Source organism: Arvicanthis niloticus, chromosome 22 (genome assembly GCF_011762505.2).
Source record: "Arvicanthis niloticus isolate mArvNil1 chromosome 22, mArvNil1.pat.X, whole genome shotgun sequence".
In the NCBI taxonomy this organism is placed as follows: domain Eukaryota; kingdom Metazoa; phylum Chordata; class Mammalia; order Rodentia; family Muridae; genus Arvicanthis; species Arvicanthis niloticus.
Window position 1 is genome coordinate 48,428,246 of NC_133429.1, and position 21,656 is coordinate 48,449,901.

General features: G+C 49.6%; 3 protein-coding genes and 1 long non-coding RNA gene across 5 annotated transcripts; 2 read left to right on the plus strand and 2 right to left on the minus strand.

Moving 5' to 3' along the window:
- Nucleotides 1-16: 16 nt before the first annotated feature.
- Nucleotides 17-10,185, minus strand: Eef1akmt3 (EEF1A lysine methyltransferase 3). The gene is made up of 3 exons (XM_076920400.1): nt 9,910-10,185; nt 9,676-9,787; nt 17-1,886 (listed from the first exon to the last, which is right to left on the minus strand). Exons 1-3 carry the CDS (start codon nt 10,084-10,086, stop codon nt 1,477-1,479), a joined length of 699 nt encoding a protein of 232 aa, XP_076776515.1. The 5' UTR covers nt 10,087-10,185; the 3' UTR covers nt 17-1,476.
- A 74-nt stretch (nt 10,186-10,259) lies between these two features.
- Mettl1 (methyltransferase 1, tRNA methylguanosine) lies at nt 10,260-15,383 on the plus strand. Of its 2 annotated transcripts, none has more exons than XM_076920399.1 (6): nt 10,260-10,400; nt 11,775-11,938; nt 13,651-13,835; nt 13,935-14,048; nt 14,203-14,304; nt 14,464-15,383. In XM_076920399.1, exons 1-6 carry the CDS (start codon nt 10,345-10,347, stop codon nt 14,611-14,613), a joined length of 771 nt encoding a protein of 256 aa, XP_076776514.1. In that variant the 5' UTR covers nt 10,260-10,344; the 3' UTR covers nt 14,614-15,383. The 2 variants fall into 2 exon arrangements, with proteins under 2 accessions (XP_076776514.1, XP_076776513.1); XM_076920398.1 differs by lacking the exon at nt 10,260-10,400 and adding an exon at nt 10,615-10,746.
- On the minus strand, nt 14,848-18,320 carry LOC143436280 (uncharacterized). The gene is made up of 3 exons (XR_013106411.1): nt 17,915-18,320; nt 17,662-17,786; nt 14,848-15,348 (listed from the first exon to the last, which is right to left on the minus strand). It is a non-coding gene; the product is annotated as an uncharacterized LOC143436280 (long non-coding RNA).
- Nucleotides 15,512-20,973, plus strand: Cyp27b1 (cytochrome P450 family 27 subfamily B member 1). Its single transcript, XM_076920396.1, has 9 exons — nt 15,512-17,084; nt 17,691-17,881; nt 18,319-18,521; nt 18,608-18,808; nt 18,882-19,054; nt 19,311-19,483; nt 19,679-19,757; nt 20,124-20,321; nt 20,647-20,973. Exons 1-9 carry the CDS (start codon nt 16,848-16,850, stop codon nt 20,758-20,760), a joined length of 1,569 nt encoding a protein of 522 aa, XP_076776511.1. The 5' UTR covers nt 15,512-16,847; the 3' UTR covers nt 20,761-20,973.
- Nucleotides 20,974-21,656: the final 683 nt, after the last annotated feature.

Consider the following 21,656-nt stretch of genomic DNA (forward strand, 5'->3'; position numbering starts at 1 on the left):
TATAACAACACAAGACTTGTAGGTGATAGTTTGTTTCTTTATTTCCAATGTACTTTCATTTTCATTATCCATTTACGACTCAGGACAAACGGCAGGTAGGTTGGTGGGCTCAGGAAATTGTCCAAGGTCACCTGGAGAAGCAGAGTTCCTTCAACAAACCCGATAAATAATTGCTGAATTAGCAAAATATCTGCTGAACACATGTGTGCCTGGAGCTGTTGCCAGTTTCAGGGGATCAGGGAATAAATCATCGCTCTGCCCTCCAATGTATCTATTGGTCTGAGGAAGTAAAAATCAGGTAAGGCAATATAAGGTCCTTAAACAGTTAAAAAGATCTTCAGACAAAGAAACCACATCCAAACAGAAAGCTCAGGAAAAGAAAGGGGTTATTTTCCGTTTTAGTTTTTTGTCGTTGTTGTTTTGTTTTTGCTTTTTTTCCAGAAGCAAAACATGAGTTTAGACAGAGAGCAAGGACCCTTTCTGGAAGGGATCATCTGGAAAGTGGAGAAGTCAGGAAATGCCAGCATAGAGTTAGGGAACAAGGAGTAAGGCTTTTGCAATTTGGCTAAAAGTGCAATACAAACAGAGTAGGAAAGGAAACACAAATCATGGTCTGAGTACTAAGCAAAGACGTTTGTTCTTGCAGTAAAAGCTAATTAGAGCATGTTTTGGAAGATGGCAAGAGTTTGAGGCGTGGCATCGAGGGTAAGAGAACAGTGGCAGACACACAAAAGATGGTTGTGTGCCGAAAGGCTAAGCAAAAAGAGCCCTAGCCAGACTGCTCCAGAGGGAGAGACACAAGAACCGAAGGCAAAACAAGAAGGAAAACCTGAACGTGGAAGGAAGAGCTGGAAATTAGAAGAATCTAGAACCCAGTCCAGACTTTGGTACATGATGCCTATAGTCAGGTCTTGAGCTTTGCAAAGGCTGAAGAAGGTACAGACCAGGGGGACATCTCTGATTCTCCTCCCCGGGCTCAGGTCTAAGAAGACTTGCCCCATCTGAGACTTTTATTTCAGCAGGTAAGAAAACAGGTGTTCTGAGGTATCTCGGTACCCAGCTTCTGGCAATCGCTACATGTTTGGGGACACAGAAGAGATAATTATTGTTCATTTTTTTCCCTTTAAAAATGTCAAAGAATGTGGCTTTTTAAAAGAGTCCGTGCCATTTAAAGAACCGGAAGTGATCAGTGGTGATCTCTCTGCAGGGACTATTCATACCACTCCCTCCCTTATTCCTAACTATCCTGAACACCTTCCCAAGAAGGCGGGTGTTGGGTGCTTTCTTGGTGCTTTAAACCCAAAGCTTCTGGGGCTCTGCCATTCCTAACGAGCAGCCACCCTTCTGCATCTTCCCAAGAATAATTTAGGGGAACCAAAGGGAAGAGGGAAGGAAGAAGACAGGTGATCCATCCTTTTCTTTTTGTCCTGATGTTCACGGCTCTGGAGGGCTGCCATTCCTCAGACAAAAGCTGGGTCAACAGAAGGGGTGCTGTCCAGCAGGTGTCACCTCCCTGTGCCTGGCTCTATAGATGTTGACATTCACATCCTCATCCCTCTGGGCCAGCTCCAGGTGGAAGTGTTGGGGCAGAAGGCACTGAAAGAAGGTCTCCGCCCCATGTTCTGCTCTCATCTTGGAGGCCAGGTAGATGGTGCCATGGGGCCCGCACAGGTGTCGGAGGGTCCCCAACAGCATCGGGAAGGTAGGTTCCAGGTACACGATATCTGCCCCCAGCACCAAGTCATAGTTTCCAGGAAAGACATGCTGGTCAATTCCCCAGGACAAGGCGCATACCTGAGCCCGGCCTCCGGGTGGCACATTAGCGTGGACGTTATCCTGGATTTGCTCTAGGGCCAGTGGCAAATCAGTGATGGTAACATCCCCCCCTGAGGGAGAGTGGGGAGGAAAAATGCAAGTCAGAGACATCAAGACAGGACTCCTGCCTAGAGGGTCAGAGGCTCTAAGGCCTCGTGTCTCCACAGCCCGAAGTCCATGCTTTGGCTTTTAGTTGCCCTAACCTCGGTGTCACCCACGCCACTCTTGTTACTCTACATTCTACAACATCAACATTCTCTCCGAGCTAATCTTCAACCCCTCTGCCCAACACACAACAATCAGATGTCAGCAAAAGCCAAAGGAAGACTAAGCCAGGGATGAGCTATGCACCCCCACCCACCCAAACCCGGGAGACGTGACCTCGGCTGAGCACAAAAGGACAAGCACACATCAGTCAGGTGCGCCTTTCTGAGCAGGGAGTTGGGAGCACGAGTGCCTGGCAGGCAAAGGGCAGGGCATAGTCAAGGGAGGCTATACTCCAGAACAGAGGTTTTCAACCTGTGGGTCATGGCCTCCAAAACATCAGAAACCATAGGTATCTACAGTTAAATTTCATAATGGTAGCAAAATTACAGCTATGAAATAGCAACAAAAATAACTTTATGGTTGGGGGTCACAGCATAAGGAGGGTTGAGAACCACTGGGCCAGAAGATGAAGAAATTGAAAGAAGAATGTCAAGACCCAAACGGAGGACTATAGAGATAGCCAGGCTTAATGGAGAGTGATCGCTAGGCAAGCTATATTGCCAGTTAGAGAAACAGGTTTTTTTTTTTTTTTTTTTTTTTTAAGATTTATTTATTTTATGTATAGGAGTGCACTATCACTGTCTTCAGTCACCCCAGAAGAGGGCATCGGATCCCATTACAGATGGTTGTGAGCCACCATGTGGTTGCTGGGAATTGAACTCAGGACCTCTGGAAGAGCAGTCAGTGCTCTTTAACCTCTGAGTCATCTCTCCAGCCCCCGAGAAACAGGTCTTAAGAGTAGGATCTGGGCTAAAGACAATCAGATCAGCATTTCAGAATACTTTGCTCACACAACTAACGAATACTGAGTACTTGTTAAATGCTAGGGACACAACGGGAGGCAGAACAAAACTGCAGCCTCGGGAAAGTTCATTCCAGACATGGAAACAGTTACAAAAGTAACTACTTAATCAGAAGCATGGTTGATGATCAAGATAGCAGAAGTGGTAAGAGGTGACTTATCATCATCCTAAGTGTGTATGCCGGGTGTCTGGAACACATCAGTGAACAAGACAGGTGAGAATCCACACTCGTGGAGCTTACAGAAGAGTAAGGGCTGGGTGTAGTGGTTTTAGCACTAGGGCAGAACCAGGACAAGCAATGGTTAGAGACCAGCTTGGGCTACAGGGCAAGACCCTGACTAAGTAAAATAGAGGAGGGCTGGAAAGAGAGCTGAAAGGCTCGGTAACCAAGCACATGCTGCTCTTCCAGGGGACCCAAGTTTAGTTCCCAGTATCCAAGTCAAGCAGCTTACAATGGACTGACCTGCAACTCCAGGGGATAAGCCGCCTCTGGGCTCTGAGGGCACTTGCCCTAATGTGCAAAAACCTATGTAGGCATACACACAATTTAGAATAATAAAAATAATGTTTTAGGGGGCCTGAGAGATGGCTCAGTGGTTAAGAGCACCGTCTGCTCTTCCAGAGGTCCTGAGTTCAATTCCCAGCAGCCACATGGTGGCTCACAACCATCTGTGATGAGATATGATGCCCTCTTCTGGTATGTGTGAAGACATCGACAGTGTACTCACATAAAATCAATAAATCTTTAAAAAAATAATGGTTTAAAGGAAAATAAAATTGTAAAAGGGAGGAGGCTGAGACTGTGGCTCAGTTGGTACAGTGTGTAAGGACCTGGGTTTGAGTCCACCAAGTAAAGAAATAATTAATTTTTAAGACTGGAAGTGATGGTACATAACTATAATCCCAACACTAGAGAGGTATAGGAAGCCAGATCAGATGTTCAGGGTCATCCTTGGCTACATAGTTTGAGGCCAGCCTAGACTACATGATATCTGATTTCAAATGAAGGGGAGAGGGGCACTGGCTCGGTGGATAAGGTGCCTGCCAAGCCTGATGATCCGATCGATTTTTATCCCTGAGCCCTCTATGGTGGAAGGAGAGGACCGACTCCCACAAAATGTTCTTTTGAGCTCTACATGCATGCCATGACAAATAAAGGCCTGTGCCACCACTGCCCAGGCCCAAATTTAATCTCTTTTTTAATTAAAAAAAGAAGAAGAGGAAGAGAGGAGTACAAACAGTGGCAGGAAATAAAGACAGGACCAAAAGAAATGAAATATCCAGGTATGGTGTACCTGCCTGTAATCATAGAACCTGGGAAGCTGAGGCAGGGGGATCATGATGAGTTCCAGACCATCTGGGGCTACATGGCAAGACACATTGTCAACAAACCACAAACAGGGCCTGGTGGCCCACATCTATAACCCCAGCACTTGGGACGTAGAAGCGAGCACATCCTGAGTTGAAGGTCACCCAGGGTTACTGTAGACCTTGCAATAAGACACACAGTCCTTTGAATAGCCGTGTGTGCTACCACGAGGCACTGAGCAGGGAGACAGCCTGGACCATTTGTGGGAGAAGACAAGGACCACACTCTCAGTGGGATGCTTGGGAAATCCTCACTAAGCAAATTTTGTTTGGAAAAGACCTGAAAGCAGTGCTGGAGCAAACCACGTGGCTCTGCCTGGCTAAAGTCTGCCAAACACAGATCAGCAGGCACGGAGACCTTGAGGCAGGGCCGTGCCCTGCAGTGTAAAGAGCAGCTGGACAAACAGAAACAGGAGCTGGGGACAGGGAGACAGAGGAGCAGAATCCTATGATGTGTGGGAAGATGGGGAGAGTTTTAAGGGAAAGGACTACACTGCCTTTGATTGCTGTGATTTAAAAAAAAAACAAGGGCTGGAGAGATGGCTCAGTGGATAAGAGCACTCGCCGATATTCCAAAGGTCCTGAGTTCAATTCCCAGCACCCACATGGCGACTCACAACTGTCTGATGCTGTCTTTTGGTGTGTAGATTCGCATACAAAGTACCCGTATACATAAAATACAAAGCCAAGTAAATCTAAAAGTAAATATATAAAATGAAATGTACTTTATTAAAATACGCACTCACAAACAAGGGGGCTGGAGAGATGGCTCAGGGGTTAAGAGCACTTGCTCACAATAAGGGGATGGAGAGATCACAGAGGACCCAGGGGGCTCCCAGCACCCACACAGTGGTGGCTTACAAACATCTGTAACTCTAGTTCTAGGGGATCCAGTTCCTCTTCTCACCTCTTCAGGCACCATGATAGCATGTGGTACATACATGCAGGCAGAACATATACACACATAAAAATAAATAAATAAATCTTAAAAACAAATCGGCAGAAGGACAGGACAGAACCAGGGAGATTGGTCAGGGCAGAGATGATGTTGGTTAGAACTCGGGTAGTGACAGTGACTAATAAGTAATCAAACCCTTAACATATTCTGAACACATCATCAGGATCCATAAACCATTTCTCTCACACTAAGAGAAGGGGGGAGAGAGAATTTGATTAGGGATAGTCTTTGAGCATTTGGCCCAACTCAGGCCCAAGTGTCCGTTCTGTAAATGAGGAGGGCTTTAGGAGAGCAGGCTTGGAAACGAGAGCACGATCTCATTTGTGAGCAAAGTTTGAAATGCCTGTCAAACGGTCGCAGGAAGATGCTGAGTAGACTGGGTTATGCGAACACCTGGATGTAGAAAGGAGAGGATCGTGGTCCTCACCATAAAAGGGACATTCGGAGCCACAAAGCAATGTGACTCCTCAGGAGAGAGAATAGAAAAAAACAAGGGGTCAAAAGTCCGCTGCTGAGCACTGGGGCGCTCGGGGTTTCCCTTGTAAGAATGAAGGGGGTCCGCGAAACAGAATGTGAAATTGTGCTGGTATGCCGGGCCGTGGTGGTGGCGCACGCCTTTAATCCCAGCACTTGGGAGGCAGAGGCAGGCGGATTTCTGAGTTCGAGGCCAGCCTGGTCTACAGAGTGAGTTCCAGGACAGCCAGGGCTACACAGAGAAACCCTGTCTCGAAAAACAAAACAAACAAAAAAAACCAAACAAACAAACAAAAAAAAGAAATTGTGCTGGTGGTGTGCAGAAGCCAGAAGCGTGTCGGCCCAGAAAGCAGAGGACATTTCAAGGAGATGGAAGTCTCCATGTCAAATGCCAGGCTAGAAACTGACTCCTGAGTTCAAAGCACAGGGTACGAATCGAAGCTCACAAGCCCAGCTAAAGCCGCCGGAGGGAGGGGCGCGGAGGAGTGAAATGGTTTGAGAAAAGAACAGAAGAAAGGAACTACACTCAGGGACATACATCTAAATGTATTCTTTCTCTCCTGAGCAGAGAAATGGCTCAGTGATGTAGGATCAGCCACTTCCCCTGACACACACACAAGTATACTTTCTGCATACATAGAGAGTGTATAGATGGTGTGTGTGTATATGTATGTGATAAATGTGTACATAACTATGCTGAAATGCCTATCATGTCTCTCCATATCTATGTCTATATACATATATATGTATGTGTGTATATGTGTGTATGTGTATATATATATATATATATATATATATATATATATAGAGAGAGAGAGAGAGAGAGAGAGAGAGAGAGAGAATGTACATACTACCCAAAGAGGAACAAATAACACAGGAGAGAGAAGAGGAGGGTAGTGGGAAGATTCAAGGTCTTACGGACCAGTGGAAAGCTTTACTTTGGCTAGTCTGTCCACCTGCAATAACACGATGAAAAAGGCAGTAGACACAGACAGGTGAGTAAATACCGTGACATAACTTGTCTGAGAACACGGACACAACCATAAGAAACAAAGTTGTCAGATAAGGGTGATGATTGCAGAGGAGGTAAGAATCAGATGTCTTGGACAGTGGAAGACTAACCGAGCAAAGGAAACAGGGCAGGCAGGCAGGCCGGGGAGCACAGGAGCCTGAGCTCAGTGATACAAGTGTACAATGAGGCTAGTTAGCACAAGTGAGCACTGGGAAGGCCTAAGCCACCCTGGGTGTGTATGGTGTGTGTGTGTGTGTGTGTGTGTGTGTGTGTGTGTGTGTGTGTGTGTGTAGTATGTATAGTGTGTGGTGTGTGTATGGTGAAGTGTGTGTATGGTGTGTGAGGTGTGTGTGGGTGTGTGTGGGTGTGTGTGGTGTGTGTAGTGTGATGTGTGTGTGGTATGATGTGTGTCATGTATGTGTGGTGTGGGGTGTGTGTGTATGGTGAGTGTGTAGGGGGTGTGTTGTGTTGTGTGTGTGTGTGTGGTGTGTGAGATGTGTGGGGTGGGTGGGTGTGGTATATGTGTGGTATGGGGCGTGTATGGTGGTGTGTGTGTATATGTGTATGTATATGGTGTGTGTGTGTGGTGTGTGAGATATGTGTGTGTGTAGGGGTGTGTGTTGTGGGGGTATGTTGGGTGGTGTGTGTGTGGTGTGTGTGTGTGGTGTGTGTGTGTGTAAAGCCTTCCCTTCAAAGGGCTGTTTGAGCCTAGCAATGGAACATTCATTTGCATTAATCAGGCAGTAAGACTGCTGCCCCCATGAAGTTCCTAAGGAAGGGGACATCAAAGAAAATTTGCACAATGGACAGAAGGTCAGCAGATCGCACAAGGAGAACAGGCGGGGAGAGGCACAGAAAGAGGCTAGAGAGGGAGGCAGGCCGTGGAAAGCCGAAAGACTCCAGAGGGGTGGGGTGTGATAATGGTGGTAGCCATTTTGAAAAAACCATTCTGATTGTAGGGTGGTGTGAGCCAGCATCTAGGTGGGGGCCGGAACTGGAAACAAGAAGACCAACCAGTTTGACGACTTACTATAGTCTGAGCAAGGGATGATAGTGGCCCAGGCTGGGCAGCCAAGAGAGTAGCTGAAGAGACACAAGAAAATCCCCACAGTGGCTGCGGCTTCATGATGGAAAAGCCCAGGAGAGAGAGCTTGGCTGGAGAAAGGGCACAGGGTCAGTCTGAGAGTGCTAACCTCTCCCATCGAGAAGCATGAAGACACCTCTGAAAATCAGGGCAAGAATCAGTAGTGGACAGACTATGTATGGTGGGACAAGGAAGGGACAGTTGTGCAAGCGATGAGAAGGCATCCCAGGGCCGGCTGAATCCTGCGATACGAAGTCAGAGAATAGATTTCACCCAGATCCCAGACTTGGCATCTAAACAGGACAAAGAAAAGCTGCAGCTGCTATGACAGTAAGTGAAGACAGGTGTTCTCTCTCTCTCTCACACACACACAAACACACATATACATATGCACACACACAAACATACATATACACATGCACATACACCCACAAACACACACACATACACACATATACACATGCACATACACACATATACACATGCACATACACATACAAACACCCATATACACATGCACATACACACAAACACACAAATACACATGCATACACATGGACATACACACAAACACACACACAGACACATGCATATACTTACACACATGCACGTGTACACGTACATACACACATGCATATACACACATATACACACACATGCACATACACACACATATACCTACATCAACATACATATACCCACATCTACACACACATCCACATGAATGTACACTGGCACACACACACACACACACTTTCTCCCTTGCCTCCTTCTCTCCCTTCCTACCTGAAACAGGGTCTTACCCTGTAACCCAGACTGGCCTTGACTTTACAGCAATCTCCCTAATCACTGTGTGCTGAGATTACAGGCATGAACCACTCCACTTGGCTTCTTTGTTTTCATGTAACTTGCTGACTCTCATCCAGCCTTCCTCCAACTCCTCATCTGCCTGGGTTTCCCTTTGATGGATTGCTCAACCCTCAAGGTAGCTAGCCAGATCACAGCCATGCTACTCAGACCTCACTATCATGTATGTACCATAGTGTCTTCCCACATTGTCCCTCACTAGACTACACATTCCTTGGAGAGAGGAAATCCTTCTTATTCAACGTCAAACCCTCAGCCCCCAGCGCGCCTCTTGGCACACAGAGAATACATATTGACTGAATGAATATTAGAATAAATGCCTGCCTCTGCAAGGACCGTCCTTAATGTGACCCGCTTCTGTTCCTATGAATAAGGACATCCCGGCTTACATGACTCAGCTCATAAGGCAAGGAGCTTTTTTAGGTTCTTGCTCAAAGTGAAGCACGGTTTCCCCCACCTTTTCCTTTCCCAGGCCTCAGCTGTTTAATTACCACCCCTACATCTGGAATGAATATACATATTCATTCACACCTCAGTCCTTCAAAATTCGTGACCTTGCTTCTTTAATGAATTTTAAGGCCAGCCTGGACAACAAGAGAGCCTGTCTCAACCAGACTACACCACACTCCACTCTCCCTCCCCCTCAAAAAAAAAAAAAAAAAAAAAAAAAAGAAAAAGAAAAAAAGAAAAAAAAAGAAAAGAAAGAAAGAAAGAAAAAGAAAAAGAAAAAAATTTAAGAGACCCTAACATAACAAAGCTACAAAACTTGGATGAAGTTCACTGACCTAGGTCTCTCCTTCAAAAAACCCATACAAGCACTTTAACGAAATAGCATCTCCAGTAATTTTTTTTTTTCACGGAATCCCTATCTTATTTGTTTTAGACACCCTGAAACCAACTAGCTTGAGCGTTGTGAAAAAGGAAAGAACTGAGCTGAGTTCAAAAGCCCTGCCCACCCCCAGGAATCCACGTCTAACTTCTCCACACTTCAGCTCCCCCCCCCCCACCTCAATGCCAGCTCACGCACCCTGCAGCGCCGCCAAGATTCCCACGATGCCCGTCCCCGCGCCCAGTTCGATCACCTTCTTGCCTCGAAAATCCACATTTTGACTCTCGAAATAGTTACACAGGCTCAGAGCCTATGAGGAAGGGAAAGAGAAAGAAAGTGGGAAACTGTCACAGCGGTGGTTCCATATGGGAGAGGCGGGGTCCAGGGACTGGACGTCTCAGGGACCCTCACTTAGGGCAGCCCATTCCTCACCGCATCCCACACTCGTGCCGCCACCCCAAGGCGCGACCCAAAGTTTTGCGTGATGCTCAGCTCGTGCCCACAGAAGCAGAACCGGCTCCTCTCCGAGTAAGAGTCGGTGAAAAGCCCGACCTCCCGTGGGAACACGGATTCGAGCTCCGTCTCCGGATCGGTGTGAGAGCTAGCCATCCGGCAGATAGAGCGCCCGAGCACCCTGGCCAGCGCTCGGATCCCCTCAATCCGTGCGGGGTTGAGGCTGGGGACTGCCTGCCATATGGGCTGCTCCCAGGCACCGGGCCCCGCCTCCCCAGTTCGCCCTCCTTCCTCCAGCTGGACTTCCCGGAGATGGATGGGGATGACCCCCGGGCTGGGATCCCTGGCTCACACAGAACAGGACGCACATACGGGCCAGACTTGGTTTGAGACCACCAGAAGAGAGAAGAAACGATGCTTGATTATCATAGACGGATCCCTCACATCCCGCTCACCTGTAGGGCGCACAGGTGCCTGTGGGCTTTTGGGAACCCAGACTAGGCAGGAGCGAGCCAAGCGAGGATGCGGGGTGCTCGGAGCTCGCCTTCCCACACGGTTAGAGATAGCAGAGCGCAAGTTCCCGCCCGCCCGCTCTCTTCAGGGTCTTCTCCCCAAGGTTCAGCAGAATTTGCTCTTGGCCCTTTAAAAGGCGGGGCCTGCTGGCAGCCCAAGGGCTGCGTCATCAGCTGGCGCCGGGAGCTCGTTTCTCCACGTGGACTGTGGTATCATGGCGGGAGCCGAGGCCTCCCAGCCACAGAAGCGCTACTACCGGCAGCGCGCCCACTCCAACCCCATGGCGGACCACACGCTGCGCTAGTGAGCGAGCCGGGCGGGATCCGGGAGGGAGGGCGCCTCAAGCAGCCTGGGAAGGCGGTCGCGCTAGGGCCACAGCTAGGACTTGAGATGGACCTGGGAGGATTGTCCGGATGACACGTCAGCTGAGGATGGCTTCGGGAGATGGGGCAGAAGGCGGAGTTGGCTGCCTGGGAGGGGTCGTGTGTTGGAGACTTAAGTCTGGTTGGACTTGCCAACCAGTTCTAGGAAGAGGGAAAAAAAAATTAATGCTGAAACTAAAGTGAAGAAGCGAAGCAAGCTGTCATTTCCAGCTTCCGATTTTTTTAAAAAATTGGTTTGTGTTTTCGAGAGAGGGTTTCTCTGTATAGCCCTAGTTGTCCTGGCACTTTGTAGACCGGGCTGGCCTCGAACTCACAGAGCTTCAGCTTTCTCTGCCTCTTGAGCGCTGGAACTAAAGTCTTGCAACACCATACTCGGCTCCGATTTGGGTTTTTGAACTTATAAAAAGATAAACGTATGTACACACTCCTGGCCACTCCTTGCTCCATCCTCACCACACAAAATACATAAACAAAGAGGGCCGGAGAGATGCCTCAGTGGTTAAGAGCGCTTGACTGCTCTTCCAGAGGTCCTGAGTTCAATTCCCAGCAATCACATGGTGGTTCACAACCCACTTATAATGGAATCTGATTGCCTGTTCTGGTGTGCATGAAGACCTAACACTCATACACATAAAATGCATGGGTAAATAAAAATTTTAAAATATTCATAAACAAAGTAGTGCTCCAGTGCCTTAGGCAGTCAGTCTCTGGGAGAACCTGACACATCAGTACCCAGAAGAGCTTGGCAGATCCTCAGCCATAGCCTCGTAATGGGACTGTGATTCACACCCCAGAAGCCAGGGGACTTTCCGTTACGCCTTCTACACACCACATGCCCTGCATGCAGAATATTTTTCTAAGCCTACCATTCCCCCCACACCCCTACAGAAGCATGTATGCAACGGTATGTCCAACAGTCTCATGTGCCTCGTGTCTTCTTTCCAATAGCCCTGTGAAGCCAGAGGAGATGGACTGGTCTGAGCTTTACCCAGAGTTCTTTGCTCCGCTCACTCAAAATAAGAGCCATGATGATCCAAAGGATGAGAAAGAGAAGCACTCTGGGGCCCAAGTGGAGTTTGCAGACATAGGCTGTGGCTATGGTGGCTTGTTAGGTAATATGCTGGCCCTTTTCTTGGGACAAGGAGAGGCCTGGGTTCTGCCATCTCAGCAGGTTAGAGGCAGGGTTTGTTGACCTTTCCTCCTGGGACCAGACACCAGTGACATCAGTGTGGAGAGCCTCCACCTTCCTTCTACTCTGGGTCTGTGGCCTTTGTCCTGGAGAAGGGAGGGAGCTGCCTCCAACGCATCTGAGAACCTGGGTTGTTCTGTCTGGCTCCAATGGCTCCAGTCTCTCTGTGAGCCATTCCACTGCCTTGTGCTGGGTCAGTGAGCCGGTCAGCACGAGCGTCAGAGATCAGCTCCTGTGGCCACTGATCCTGAACTGTCTCTCTTCGGGGATTCCACCACATTCCCTCTCCTACCCTTCTCTCACCAGAACACATTCTGCTCTACCCTCTCATGTTTTGGGGTTCTTGTTACATTTCTTTGTTTTCCAAAGCATGCATGTCAAGCCACTGGTCTATGTTTACATTTTTCCTATAGATCTTCCCCTGTAGACAGATAGCAGTGTACCCTATAGGTCTTCCCCTATAGACATATAGCGGTGTGCCCTATAGGTCTTCCCCATAGACAGATAGCAGTGTACCCTATAGGTCTTCCCCTATAGACAGATAGCAGTGTACCCTATAGGTCTTCCCCCATAGACAGATAGAAGTGTACCCTATAGGTCTTCCCCTGTAGATAGGCAGCAGTGTGTCCTATAGATCTTCCCCTGTAGACAGATAGCAGTGTACCCTATAGGTCTTCCCCTGTAGACAGATAGCAGTGTGCCCTATAGGTCTTCCCCTGTAGATAGGCAGCAGTGTGTCCTATAGATCTTCCCCTGTAGACAGATAGCAGTGTACTCTATAGGTCTTCCCCTGTAGACAGATAGCAGTGTACCCTATAGATCTTACCCTATAGATCTTCCCCTGTAGACAGATAGCAGTGTACCCTATAGGTCTTCCCCTGTAGACAGATAGCAGTGTACCCTATAGGTCTTCCCCTGTAGACAGATAGCAGTGTATCAGAGAGGAGGGGCATGGTTCGTGGAGACTGAAGACTTTGGCTCACATTAGCGCTTTCACCCTTGTTAATTCTATGGTCTTAGCATTTCTGACCTTTGTCTTCCAATCTTTACACTGTACCAGAGAATATTATAAAGACTAAATGAAGCTGGGCGGTGGTGGCGCACACCTGTGATCCCAGCACTTGGGAGGCAGAGGCAGTTGGACCTCTGAGTTCAAGGGTAACCTGGCCTACAAATTGAATTCCAGGACAACTAAGGAAACCCTGTATCAGAAAAAAAAAAATTTAAATATGACTACATGATGACATCACTGTAAAAACTCAAGAGCAAATGCAGACTGTGTCTGCAGCTCCTGCCCTTTCATTCTAGTCTCCACGACAGGTCTTGTCTTGTTGTTGGTTATTTTATTTTTTGAAACAGGATTTCACTATGTAGCTCAGTCTGGTCTAGAACTTCCTACATGGAACAGGCAGACCTTGAACTCACAGAGATTTGCCTGCCTCTGTTCCCCATTTCCTTACTTCCAGTTGTTTCGATTAAAGGCATGAATCACCACACCGTGCTCCTGGGACAGTGTGACAGTTTTGTGCTTTTCCCCACCCCTGACTTAGATATGTAACAACTCTCTTTCCTGTTTAATCTCTGTACTTCCTCAAAATGTGATACTAATGGTCCCCTTGATGTCTCTGTCCCCAGTGGCACTGTCACCGCTCTTCCCAGATACCCTGATTCTGGGTCTGGAGATTCGGGTGAAGGTGTCGGACTATGTGCAGGACAGGATTCGGGCCCTCCGTGCAACCCCCCGGGGCGGATTCCAGAACATCGCCTGTCTCCGCAGTAACGCCATGAAGCACCTTCCTAACTTCTTCCGCAAGGGCCAGGTGCAGCCTGGGGAGCAGCCGGGTGGGTTAGGCTGGGCAGCAGGTGGAGGTAGAGCCGGGCACTCACAGGTAATCCTGTTGGCGCACATCTGTCCACAGCTGGCAAAGATGTTCTTCCTCTTTCCCGACCCGCATTTTAAGCGAACGAAGCATAAATGGCGAATCATCAGCCCCACACTTCTGGCAGAATATGCCTACGTGCTGAGAGTCGGGGTGAGTGAGGAGGGAGATGCTGCAGGTAGCCTGCCCTGGGCCCTTCACTGAGAATTTAGTCTTGGGGGAGGCTCATTTAGGCAATTGTACTATCATTCATCCCCTCGAGACTCAGCTGCGTGCAGCCCTATCTACAGTGATGTTGCCTGTACAGGGCCTGGTATACACCATCACAGATGTGCTGGAACTGCATGAATGGATGTGCACACATTTTGAAGAGCACCCACTGTTTGAACGTGTGCCTCTGGAAGAACTAGTAAGTAAGACACCCGAGGGAAATTGCAAGGGTGCAGGCTGCTCAGCATAGCCCTGTACTTAGTCCTTGAACTTCAGTCAGGGCCAGGAGGATGCGAGTCTCCAGGCCCTAAGGCATTTTGAAAGGTGGGCAGAGACATTCTGGATCCTCTTTCTGCAGAGTGAAGACCCCATTGTGGAACATCTAGGCACTTCAACTGAGGAAGGAAAGAAGGTTCTACGCAATGGAGGGAAGAATTTCCCAGCCGTCTTCCGAAGAATACAGGATCCCCTCCTCAAGGCAGTAATCCCCAATCCCACCCTGCCTTAGCCGGACCCCCTCTTCTAGTGACTGGAAAGAAGATCAGCTCCCCATTCCAGGCCTTCCCAGACTAGTGGGACTGTGACACCATGACCTCCCTAAGAAGTCGGGGTGCAGTCTGTCGGTGTTCTTACCTGTCACTCGTACTGCCCTTTTGTCCCTCCACTGTCAGAAGAAAGCAGGTGAAGTTGACTGAGAAGCTCAAAGGACCTTGACCAGAGGGGATATTTGGAGAGCCATGGGTGTTTTCTTCTCCTTGAGCACCCCCTCTTCCTGGGGCTTCTCTAGCTAAGGTGAAGTGTGTGGTGCCCACTGTCTTAGGCTGTGTTTGGCTCAGGTTACCCTCAGTTGTGTTTACTTTGCAGTCCTGGGGATGATGAGTGTGTGCCCACATACCAGTGTATGTGTGTGTCTACATGCCCATGCATGTGCCCACGTGCCTATGTGTGTGTGCCCGTGTGGATGTGCCCAAGTGGATGTGCCCACGTGCCCATGTGTGTATGCCCATGTGCCAGTGTTTCCCAAGAAACACTGGGTTATGTGTCAAATGCCTCCTGCCAGCTTCTCCCTGCTCACAGTCTGACCTGGGCAGTCCCTGCTGCCTTTATTGTTGCTATCTCTGTGGAGTCTCTGGAGGGCAAGAGGGTAGAGAACCTTCCTTGTCTTTACCATGTTGAACTTGATTCCAGAATTTCAGACCTGACTGATGGGAAGGGAGGGAAGGCAGAGGAACAGGGAGATAACCTGGAAAAAAAATTTAAAAAATTATTTTTGTTCTATGTGTTTGAGTGTTTGTCTGCATATATATGTGTGTGCATCACACATGTGCCCTTGGGGGCCAGAAAAAGAAGTTGGTTCCCCTGAAACTGGAGTTATAGATGGTTGTGAGCTATCATGTAGGTGCTGGGAACTGAACCCTGCACCTCTGTAAGAGCAGCCAGTGCTCTTAACTGCTGAGCCATCTCTCCAGCCACTAACCTAGAGAATCGTGTGGCTGACCACGAAGGTTACAGAGGAGGTGGAATCGGCCTGGGATTCAGAGTGTGCCCTTGGCCTTCATCCTATCCAGAGACGGGGTATCCAGGAGGTGAGGGTGTGCACAAGCGCACACATGCTGGTACAGTTCAGTAAGGCCAGCCCTCATCTTCTACTATGTGGGTCCATGGGGTCAAACTCAGGCCATCAGGCTCAGTGTGAAGTGGAGTTACCTGCGGAGCAATCTTGCTGACTAAGACACTCCTTCATTTCTGCTCTTCAAACCCTAATCCCATGTCTGTAAAGAGGGGTCTCCTTGAGCTAAGAGACTTCCCTTCCTCAAGAAACAAAGATGGAGTCTGGAGAGATTGCCTCAGTGGATAAGAGTACTCAGTCTTCCAGAAAACCTAAATTCAGTTCCTAGCACCCAAGGTTGATGACTCCTTGTAAATCCAGTTCCAGGAGACTTAGTGTCCTTTTCTAGACTCTGGGCAGCTGCACTCGTGTGAGTGCACACACACACCAAAATATGTACACATAGTTTAAAGTCTTTAGAAGGAAAAGGTCAGAACCTATGGCTCAAGGGTTAAGAGCGTGTGTTGCTCTTCTAGAGAACCTAGGTTCAGTTCCTAGTACTTACAGATGGCTCACAACCACCGTAATTCTGGATCCAGGGGCTCCAACTGCCTCTTCTGACTTCACAGGCACCAGACTACATAAGTACACATGCATGAAGGCAAATCATGCAGATAAACAGCAAATTTAAATGCAAAAAAGCAAGTCTAAGGTGAAGGTGGCTGGTGCCATGTTAGCCCACGTGCCATGTCTTTCCTTTGTGTTATATGCATAGGAGGTGAGAGGTATGGGGAGTGCAGGCGAATGCCACAGCAAAAAGGCAACCCAAGAATTTGGAGGCAGCTGAAACTGCACCTTCTACCTAGTTTCCATTCAGGGGGTGACAGAATTCCCAGGAATGGGCCTGAGGGACTTGGCTCCCCAGGGAAATGGGAAAATCATCAGGCTCTGGCTCCTGAACTCCAGACACAGCCTTTCCTAGGAAGAACATCAGGCTGCTGCAGGTACCAAGGCATTAACACAAGAGGAGCACAAGACCTCTGCTGGGGAGCAGAGAGTCAGCCCTAGCCCTGCCTACTGCTCTGGGTGCTGAGCTGCACAGACCACTGCCAAGGGATTGGCTGAAGAGCTTGGAGAGGGGCGTCTTCACCTCCGGGGCCAAGGGTATATAGGGGTTTAGGCAAGTGCAGAAGATGCTTTGGAGAAGTGCTCTCGAGCAGACTCCCCAAACAAACATGACCCAGGCAGTCAAGCTCGCCTCCAGAGTTTTCCAACGAGTCCACCTGCACCCGCAGCTGGATGCCTCCCTGGGCTCCAGAGGCAGTGACTCGGTTCTCCGGAGTTTGTCTGACATCCCTGGGCCCTCTACGCCTAGCTTCCTGGCTGAACTCTTCTGCAAAGGGGGGCTGTCCAGGCTACATGAACTGCAGGTAAGGCGGCAGCCCTTGCCCTTGGTAGAACTGAGTGGGAGAGCTGCCTTTTAGTGGCAGAAAGGACCATGGTGAAGAACACAGGAAGGAGGGCCAGTGAGGATAGGGACTTGTGGATTATGAAAAAAACTCACGCTGGGACTATAGAAGGTTTTATTGACTCGGAGTCTATACCTAACTCCCCGCAGAGGGATGTACTCTCGCTTTATAAACAGTAAACCCTGCAGATCCAGGACAGGAGTGCTGAAGGAGGGACAGCGCTGTGTTATCCTGCAGATGAGGCTTAAAGCTACGCATTCCTTTTCTTTCACTAGAGGCTCATCTTGAGGTGCAGTTAGGAGAGCCTTGAAGGAACTGCTCCCCCTAGGCTAGAGCCAGATACCTAAAGAGAAGTGCTGAACCTCTGCTTTAGGTTTTAGCAAAGCTGTTTTGCCATTCCCTCTCAAACTTTCATGGGATGGAAGAAAACGTTTGCCACGTCCGGGCCGAACGCTAGCCCAGGACTGGAAAAGCTCTCCTCTCCCAAGCCTAGCCAACACCCCTGGCCTTGGCGCGAGCCAAACTGACAATCACTCACCCAGGTATTCAATGCGCCGGTTCTCTCAGGTGCGTGGTGCTGCGCGGTATGGGCCAATATGGTCCGGCAGCTTCGGGACACTTCGCACAGTTTACGTGGCCGACCCTGCACTTGTGGAGCAGCTCCTGCGACAAGAAAATCATTGTCCAGAGCGCTGCAGTTTCTCATCTTGGGCAGAGCACCGTCGCCGCCACCAGCGGGCTTGCGGATTGCTAACGGCGTGAGTCGACCCCTGAGCCCCAATCCCTCATACCTGCCCTGACTCCCACAGCCGAGTTGAGCTTGGAGGGCGGTCGGCAGTTCCCACCAATCTTCTGGCATTCCCCGTTCTCCAGTCCGTATTCCAGTCCGAACTCAGGTAGAGCCGATTCCTCACCCATCCCTGCACTTTTGGGGCCAGAATCCTACGAATCCACGAATCCACGAGATAGGCGAGGGCACCAGCATTTGGCTGGAAACGTAAGCATCTGTGATTCAGTTACCATGGAACCCACTCCCATCCCTGGGCAGGACGTGAGTAAAGAGGAACAGAGATGGGAGACGGGTGAGGTCAGGGTGATTTCTACACCCTGAGGGAGCAGACACAATACTCCGGGTCACCCTAGCCTTCTCCACACACGCTAACATCCCCAATGCACCCTCTCTGCGCCCGCCCAGGGATGGTGAAGAATGGCAGAGGCTCCGAAGCCTCCTGGCCCCGCTACTCCTCCGGCCTCAAGCAGCCGCAGGCTATGCTGGAACTCTGGACAACGTGGTCCGTGACCTTGTGCGACGACTAAGGTGCCAGCGGGGACGTGGCTCTAGGCTACCCCACCTAGTTCTGGACGTGGCTGGAGAGTTTTACAAATTTGGCCTAGAAGGTGAGCCCTAAAGCAGAGTTAGGGGCCTGTGTAGGTAGCTCTGGGCCCTCGACTCCCGATGTCTGACAGCGCCCCCTCCTGGCCAGGTATAGGCGCGGTGCTGCTGGGATCGCGCCTGGGCTGCCTAGAGGCCGAAGTCCCTCCGGACACAGAAACCTTCATTCATGCAGTGGGCTCGGTGTTTGTGTCTACGCTCTTGACCATGGCAATGCCCAACTGGCTGCACCGCCTTATACCTGGACCCTGGGCCCGCCTCTGCAGAGACTGGGATCAGATGTTTGCCTTTGGTAAGGCCCAGGGGAGGGGACTGGGTATCTAACGCTGCACTGGAGCAGTGAGGCAGTGTGCCTTCCTTCTCAGCCCAGAAGCACGTGGAGCAGCGAGAAGGCGAAGCTGCCGTGAGGAACCAGGGCAAGCCTGAGGAGGATGTGCGGTCCGGGCATCACTTAACCCACTTCCTTTTTCGGGAAAAGGTGTCTGTCCAGTCCATAGTGGGAAATGTGACAGAGCTATTACTGGCTGGAGTGGACACGGTGAGGTTCCCTCTATACTGAAGTGCTATTGCCAGAGTACAGTGTTCTCATCCATCTCTGTTCCATCCCCCACTACCTCCTCCCGTGCCCACCCCTGCTCCCTAGACCCCTGCAAGCACTAGGACCATTTTTCTGATTTAGGGATACAGGTTTAGCCTTAGTAATTCTTTGGTCCCTGACCACCCCCTCCCTCCGCTACCCCCTTCACCAGGGTCCCCATGTCTAACAGCTCAGATGATCTCACCTGTTCCCTCAGGTATCCAATACACTCTCCTGGACACTCTATGAGCTCTCCCGGCACCCCGATGTCCAGTCTGCACTCCACTCTGAGATCACAGCCGCCGTGAACCCTGGCTCCTGTGCCCACCCCCAAGCCACTGCTCTGTCCCAGCTACCCCTGTTAAAGGCTGTGATCAAAGAAGTATTGAGGTGATGGGGAAGGAAAGCAGGAAGTAGATAAAACGCTGGAGTGGGGGGGAGCAGAGGAAACTGGCAGTGGGTGAACAGGGGTATGAGGAGAGAAAACTGGCCCGATACTCCTGCGTTTGGAAGTTGAAGACAAGGGGACTAGAGGCGCTGTGTTCCCCAGCCTCATCTTGTTTCATTTTCTGTTTCGTGACCTAGATTGTACCCCGTGGTACCTGGGAATTCCCGTGTCCCACACAGAAACATCCGTTTAGGAAACTATGTTATTCCCCAAGATGTGAGTAAATCCTTCTGCTAAGCCATTCCTTACAAGTCATTCTCAAACACTCCCCAGAGTCTTTCCAGCTCCCCTCCCCCAGTGTAATGGGAGAAGTAAAGGAAAGTCCTTACCACCAACCAGGACCTACTTTTAAACTAGTCTGCAGATCCTTCATGTTCCCCATTCTGCATTCTTGGGCTCAGGCTGATAACTCTGATCCCTCTGGGGGGGAGGGGTACAGTGCTGAGATAGGGTCTTGCTATATAGCCCAGGTTGGCCTTGAACTCACTATCCTCCTGCTTCAGTTTTCTAAGGGCTGGAACTGCAAGTGTGGACACGAACTTCGGCTACTGAACAAACAGTTTTGTCTTTATTTCCCACCAGACACTGGTCTCGCTGTGTCACTATGCCACCTCAAGGGACCCTGCCCAGTTTCGAGAGCCCAACTCTTTTAATCCAGCTCGATGGCTGGGGGAGGGTCCAGCCCCCCACCCATTTGCATCTCTTCCCTTTGGCTTTGGCAAACGAAGTTGCATAGGGAGACGCTTGGCAGAGCTCGAACTACAAATGGCTTTGGCCCAGGTAAGTGATGTAGAACTTACACTGTTTCCTGACCGGAAAGGCCCAATAAACATGGGTGATCTTGACCTCTGACAAACATAACAAAACATGTAAGACTCAGCAGATAGACCCATTGACACTCCCATTATAGGTCTGAAACATCAGCAAAGATATCTGGACTGTCATTTTCCCTTCCACAATGCCCTGCCCTCATTGACTAAGAAGCCCTTTAGTGACTACAGATGCCATTCCAACAGTGGCCACTCCAATGTTCTTTACCAGTTAAGGCCCCATTTTAGACCCACCCACAATGACAACCTTCTTCTCCCCCTTCCCCCCTTTCCAGATCTTGACCCATTTTGAGGTGCTGCCTGAGCCAGGTGCTCTTCCAGTCAAGCCCATGACCCGGACTGTCCTGGTACCTGAGAGGAGCATCAATCTACAGTTTGTAGACAGATAGTCCTGTGGAAGGCAGCTGCCATCATCTCTCTCCAGACAGAACGCTCTTTACTATGTACAAGAGGCACACTCTCACCAGGCAGTGGGGTGCACGCCTTTAATCCCAGCACTTGGGAGGCAGAGGCAGGCGGATTTCTGAGGCCAGCCTGGTCTACAGAGTGAGCTCCAGGACAGCCAGGGCTACACAGAGAAACCCTGTCTCGAAAAACCAAAAAAAAAAAAAAAAAAAAAAAAAGGCACACTCTCCCTCAAGGCCTGTCTGTCTGAGCAAACTTCAGGAAGCAGGCCTGACCTATGTGTACTTAGCAGGACTCAGCAGGTATCACAGAACCACAATTCTTTCTCCTGCTCAATACCTCTCCTGATCATTCCTCAGGATCCAAAGCCCTCAGATTTTAACATATCCTTAAAGCACCAACTCAGGGGTTAGCTAAAAACCCCGGGCAGCCTCGAGAGGGATTCACCCACTGATCCTTTGGTGCTTACAGTGTTCCTTGACACGCTGTCTAAGCGTTTATCACAGCACAAGCTAAGTGACTGTGCATCTGGTCTGCACCTGGTTGCATCTCTACCTGACCATCTGAGCTCTCTGAGATGAGTGATGACTGGTCTACTAGGCTTTTAGCTCTTTTCCTTTTTGAGACAGAGTCTTGCTATGTACTCCATGCTGTCCTTGAACTCACAACCCCCTCACCTCACCTTCCCAAGTGTTGGGTTACAGACACTAGCTACCGATTCCAGCTTTATCAGTCTTTCTATCTCCTGTCAGGGTCTATCCCTGGCTATTTGACACCATACATTCTCAGATTGAGTCTGGACCAGGTGGCAGAAGAGATGACCGTTCACCACGCTCTGCCCACCCTTTTCTCTCTTAATCTTTCCTCTAGGAAAGTAAAT

Bases quoted from the DNA above. Each gene is read 5' to 3' on its own strand.
- Eef1akmt3 (XM_076920400.1), bottom strand. From the start codon at position 10,086: ATGGCTAGCTCTCACACCGATCCGGAGACGGAGCTCGAATCCGTGTTC. The intron at 9,788-9,909 runs GTGAGGAATGGG...CCTTCCTCATAG, and splicing joins CGGCACGAGTGTGGGATGCG to GCTCTGAGCCTGTGTAACTA. The intron at 1,887-9,675 runs GTGCGTGAGCTG...ACTCTCCCTCAG, and splicing joins AATCTTGGCGGCGCTGCAGG to GGGGGGATGTTACCATCACT.
- Mettl1 (XM_076920398.1), top strand. From the start codon at position 10,658: ATGGCGGGAGCCGAGGCCTCCCAGCCACAGAAGCGCTACTACCGGCAG. The intron at 11,939-13,650 runs GTAATATGCTGG...CTCTGTCCCCAG, and splicing joins TGGCTATGGTGGCTTGTTAG to TGGCACTGTCACCGCTCTTC. The intron at 14,049-14,202 runs GTGAGTGAGGAG...TTGCCTGTACAG, and splicing joins CCTACGTGCTGAGAGTCGGG to GGCCTGGTATACACCATCAC.
- Cyp27b1 (XM_076920396.1), top strand. From the start codon at position 16,848: ATGCTTTGGAGAAGTGCTCTCGAGCAGACTCCCCAAACAAACATGACC. The intron at 18,522-18,607 runs GTGAGCCCTAAA...CCTCCTGGCCAG, and splicing joins TTACAAATTTGGCCTAGAAG to GTATAGGCGCGGTGCTGCTG. The intron at 19,758-20,123 runs GTGAGTAAATCC...ATTTCCCACCAG, and splicing joins ACTATGTTATTCCCCAAGAT to ACACTGGTCTCGCTGTGTCA.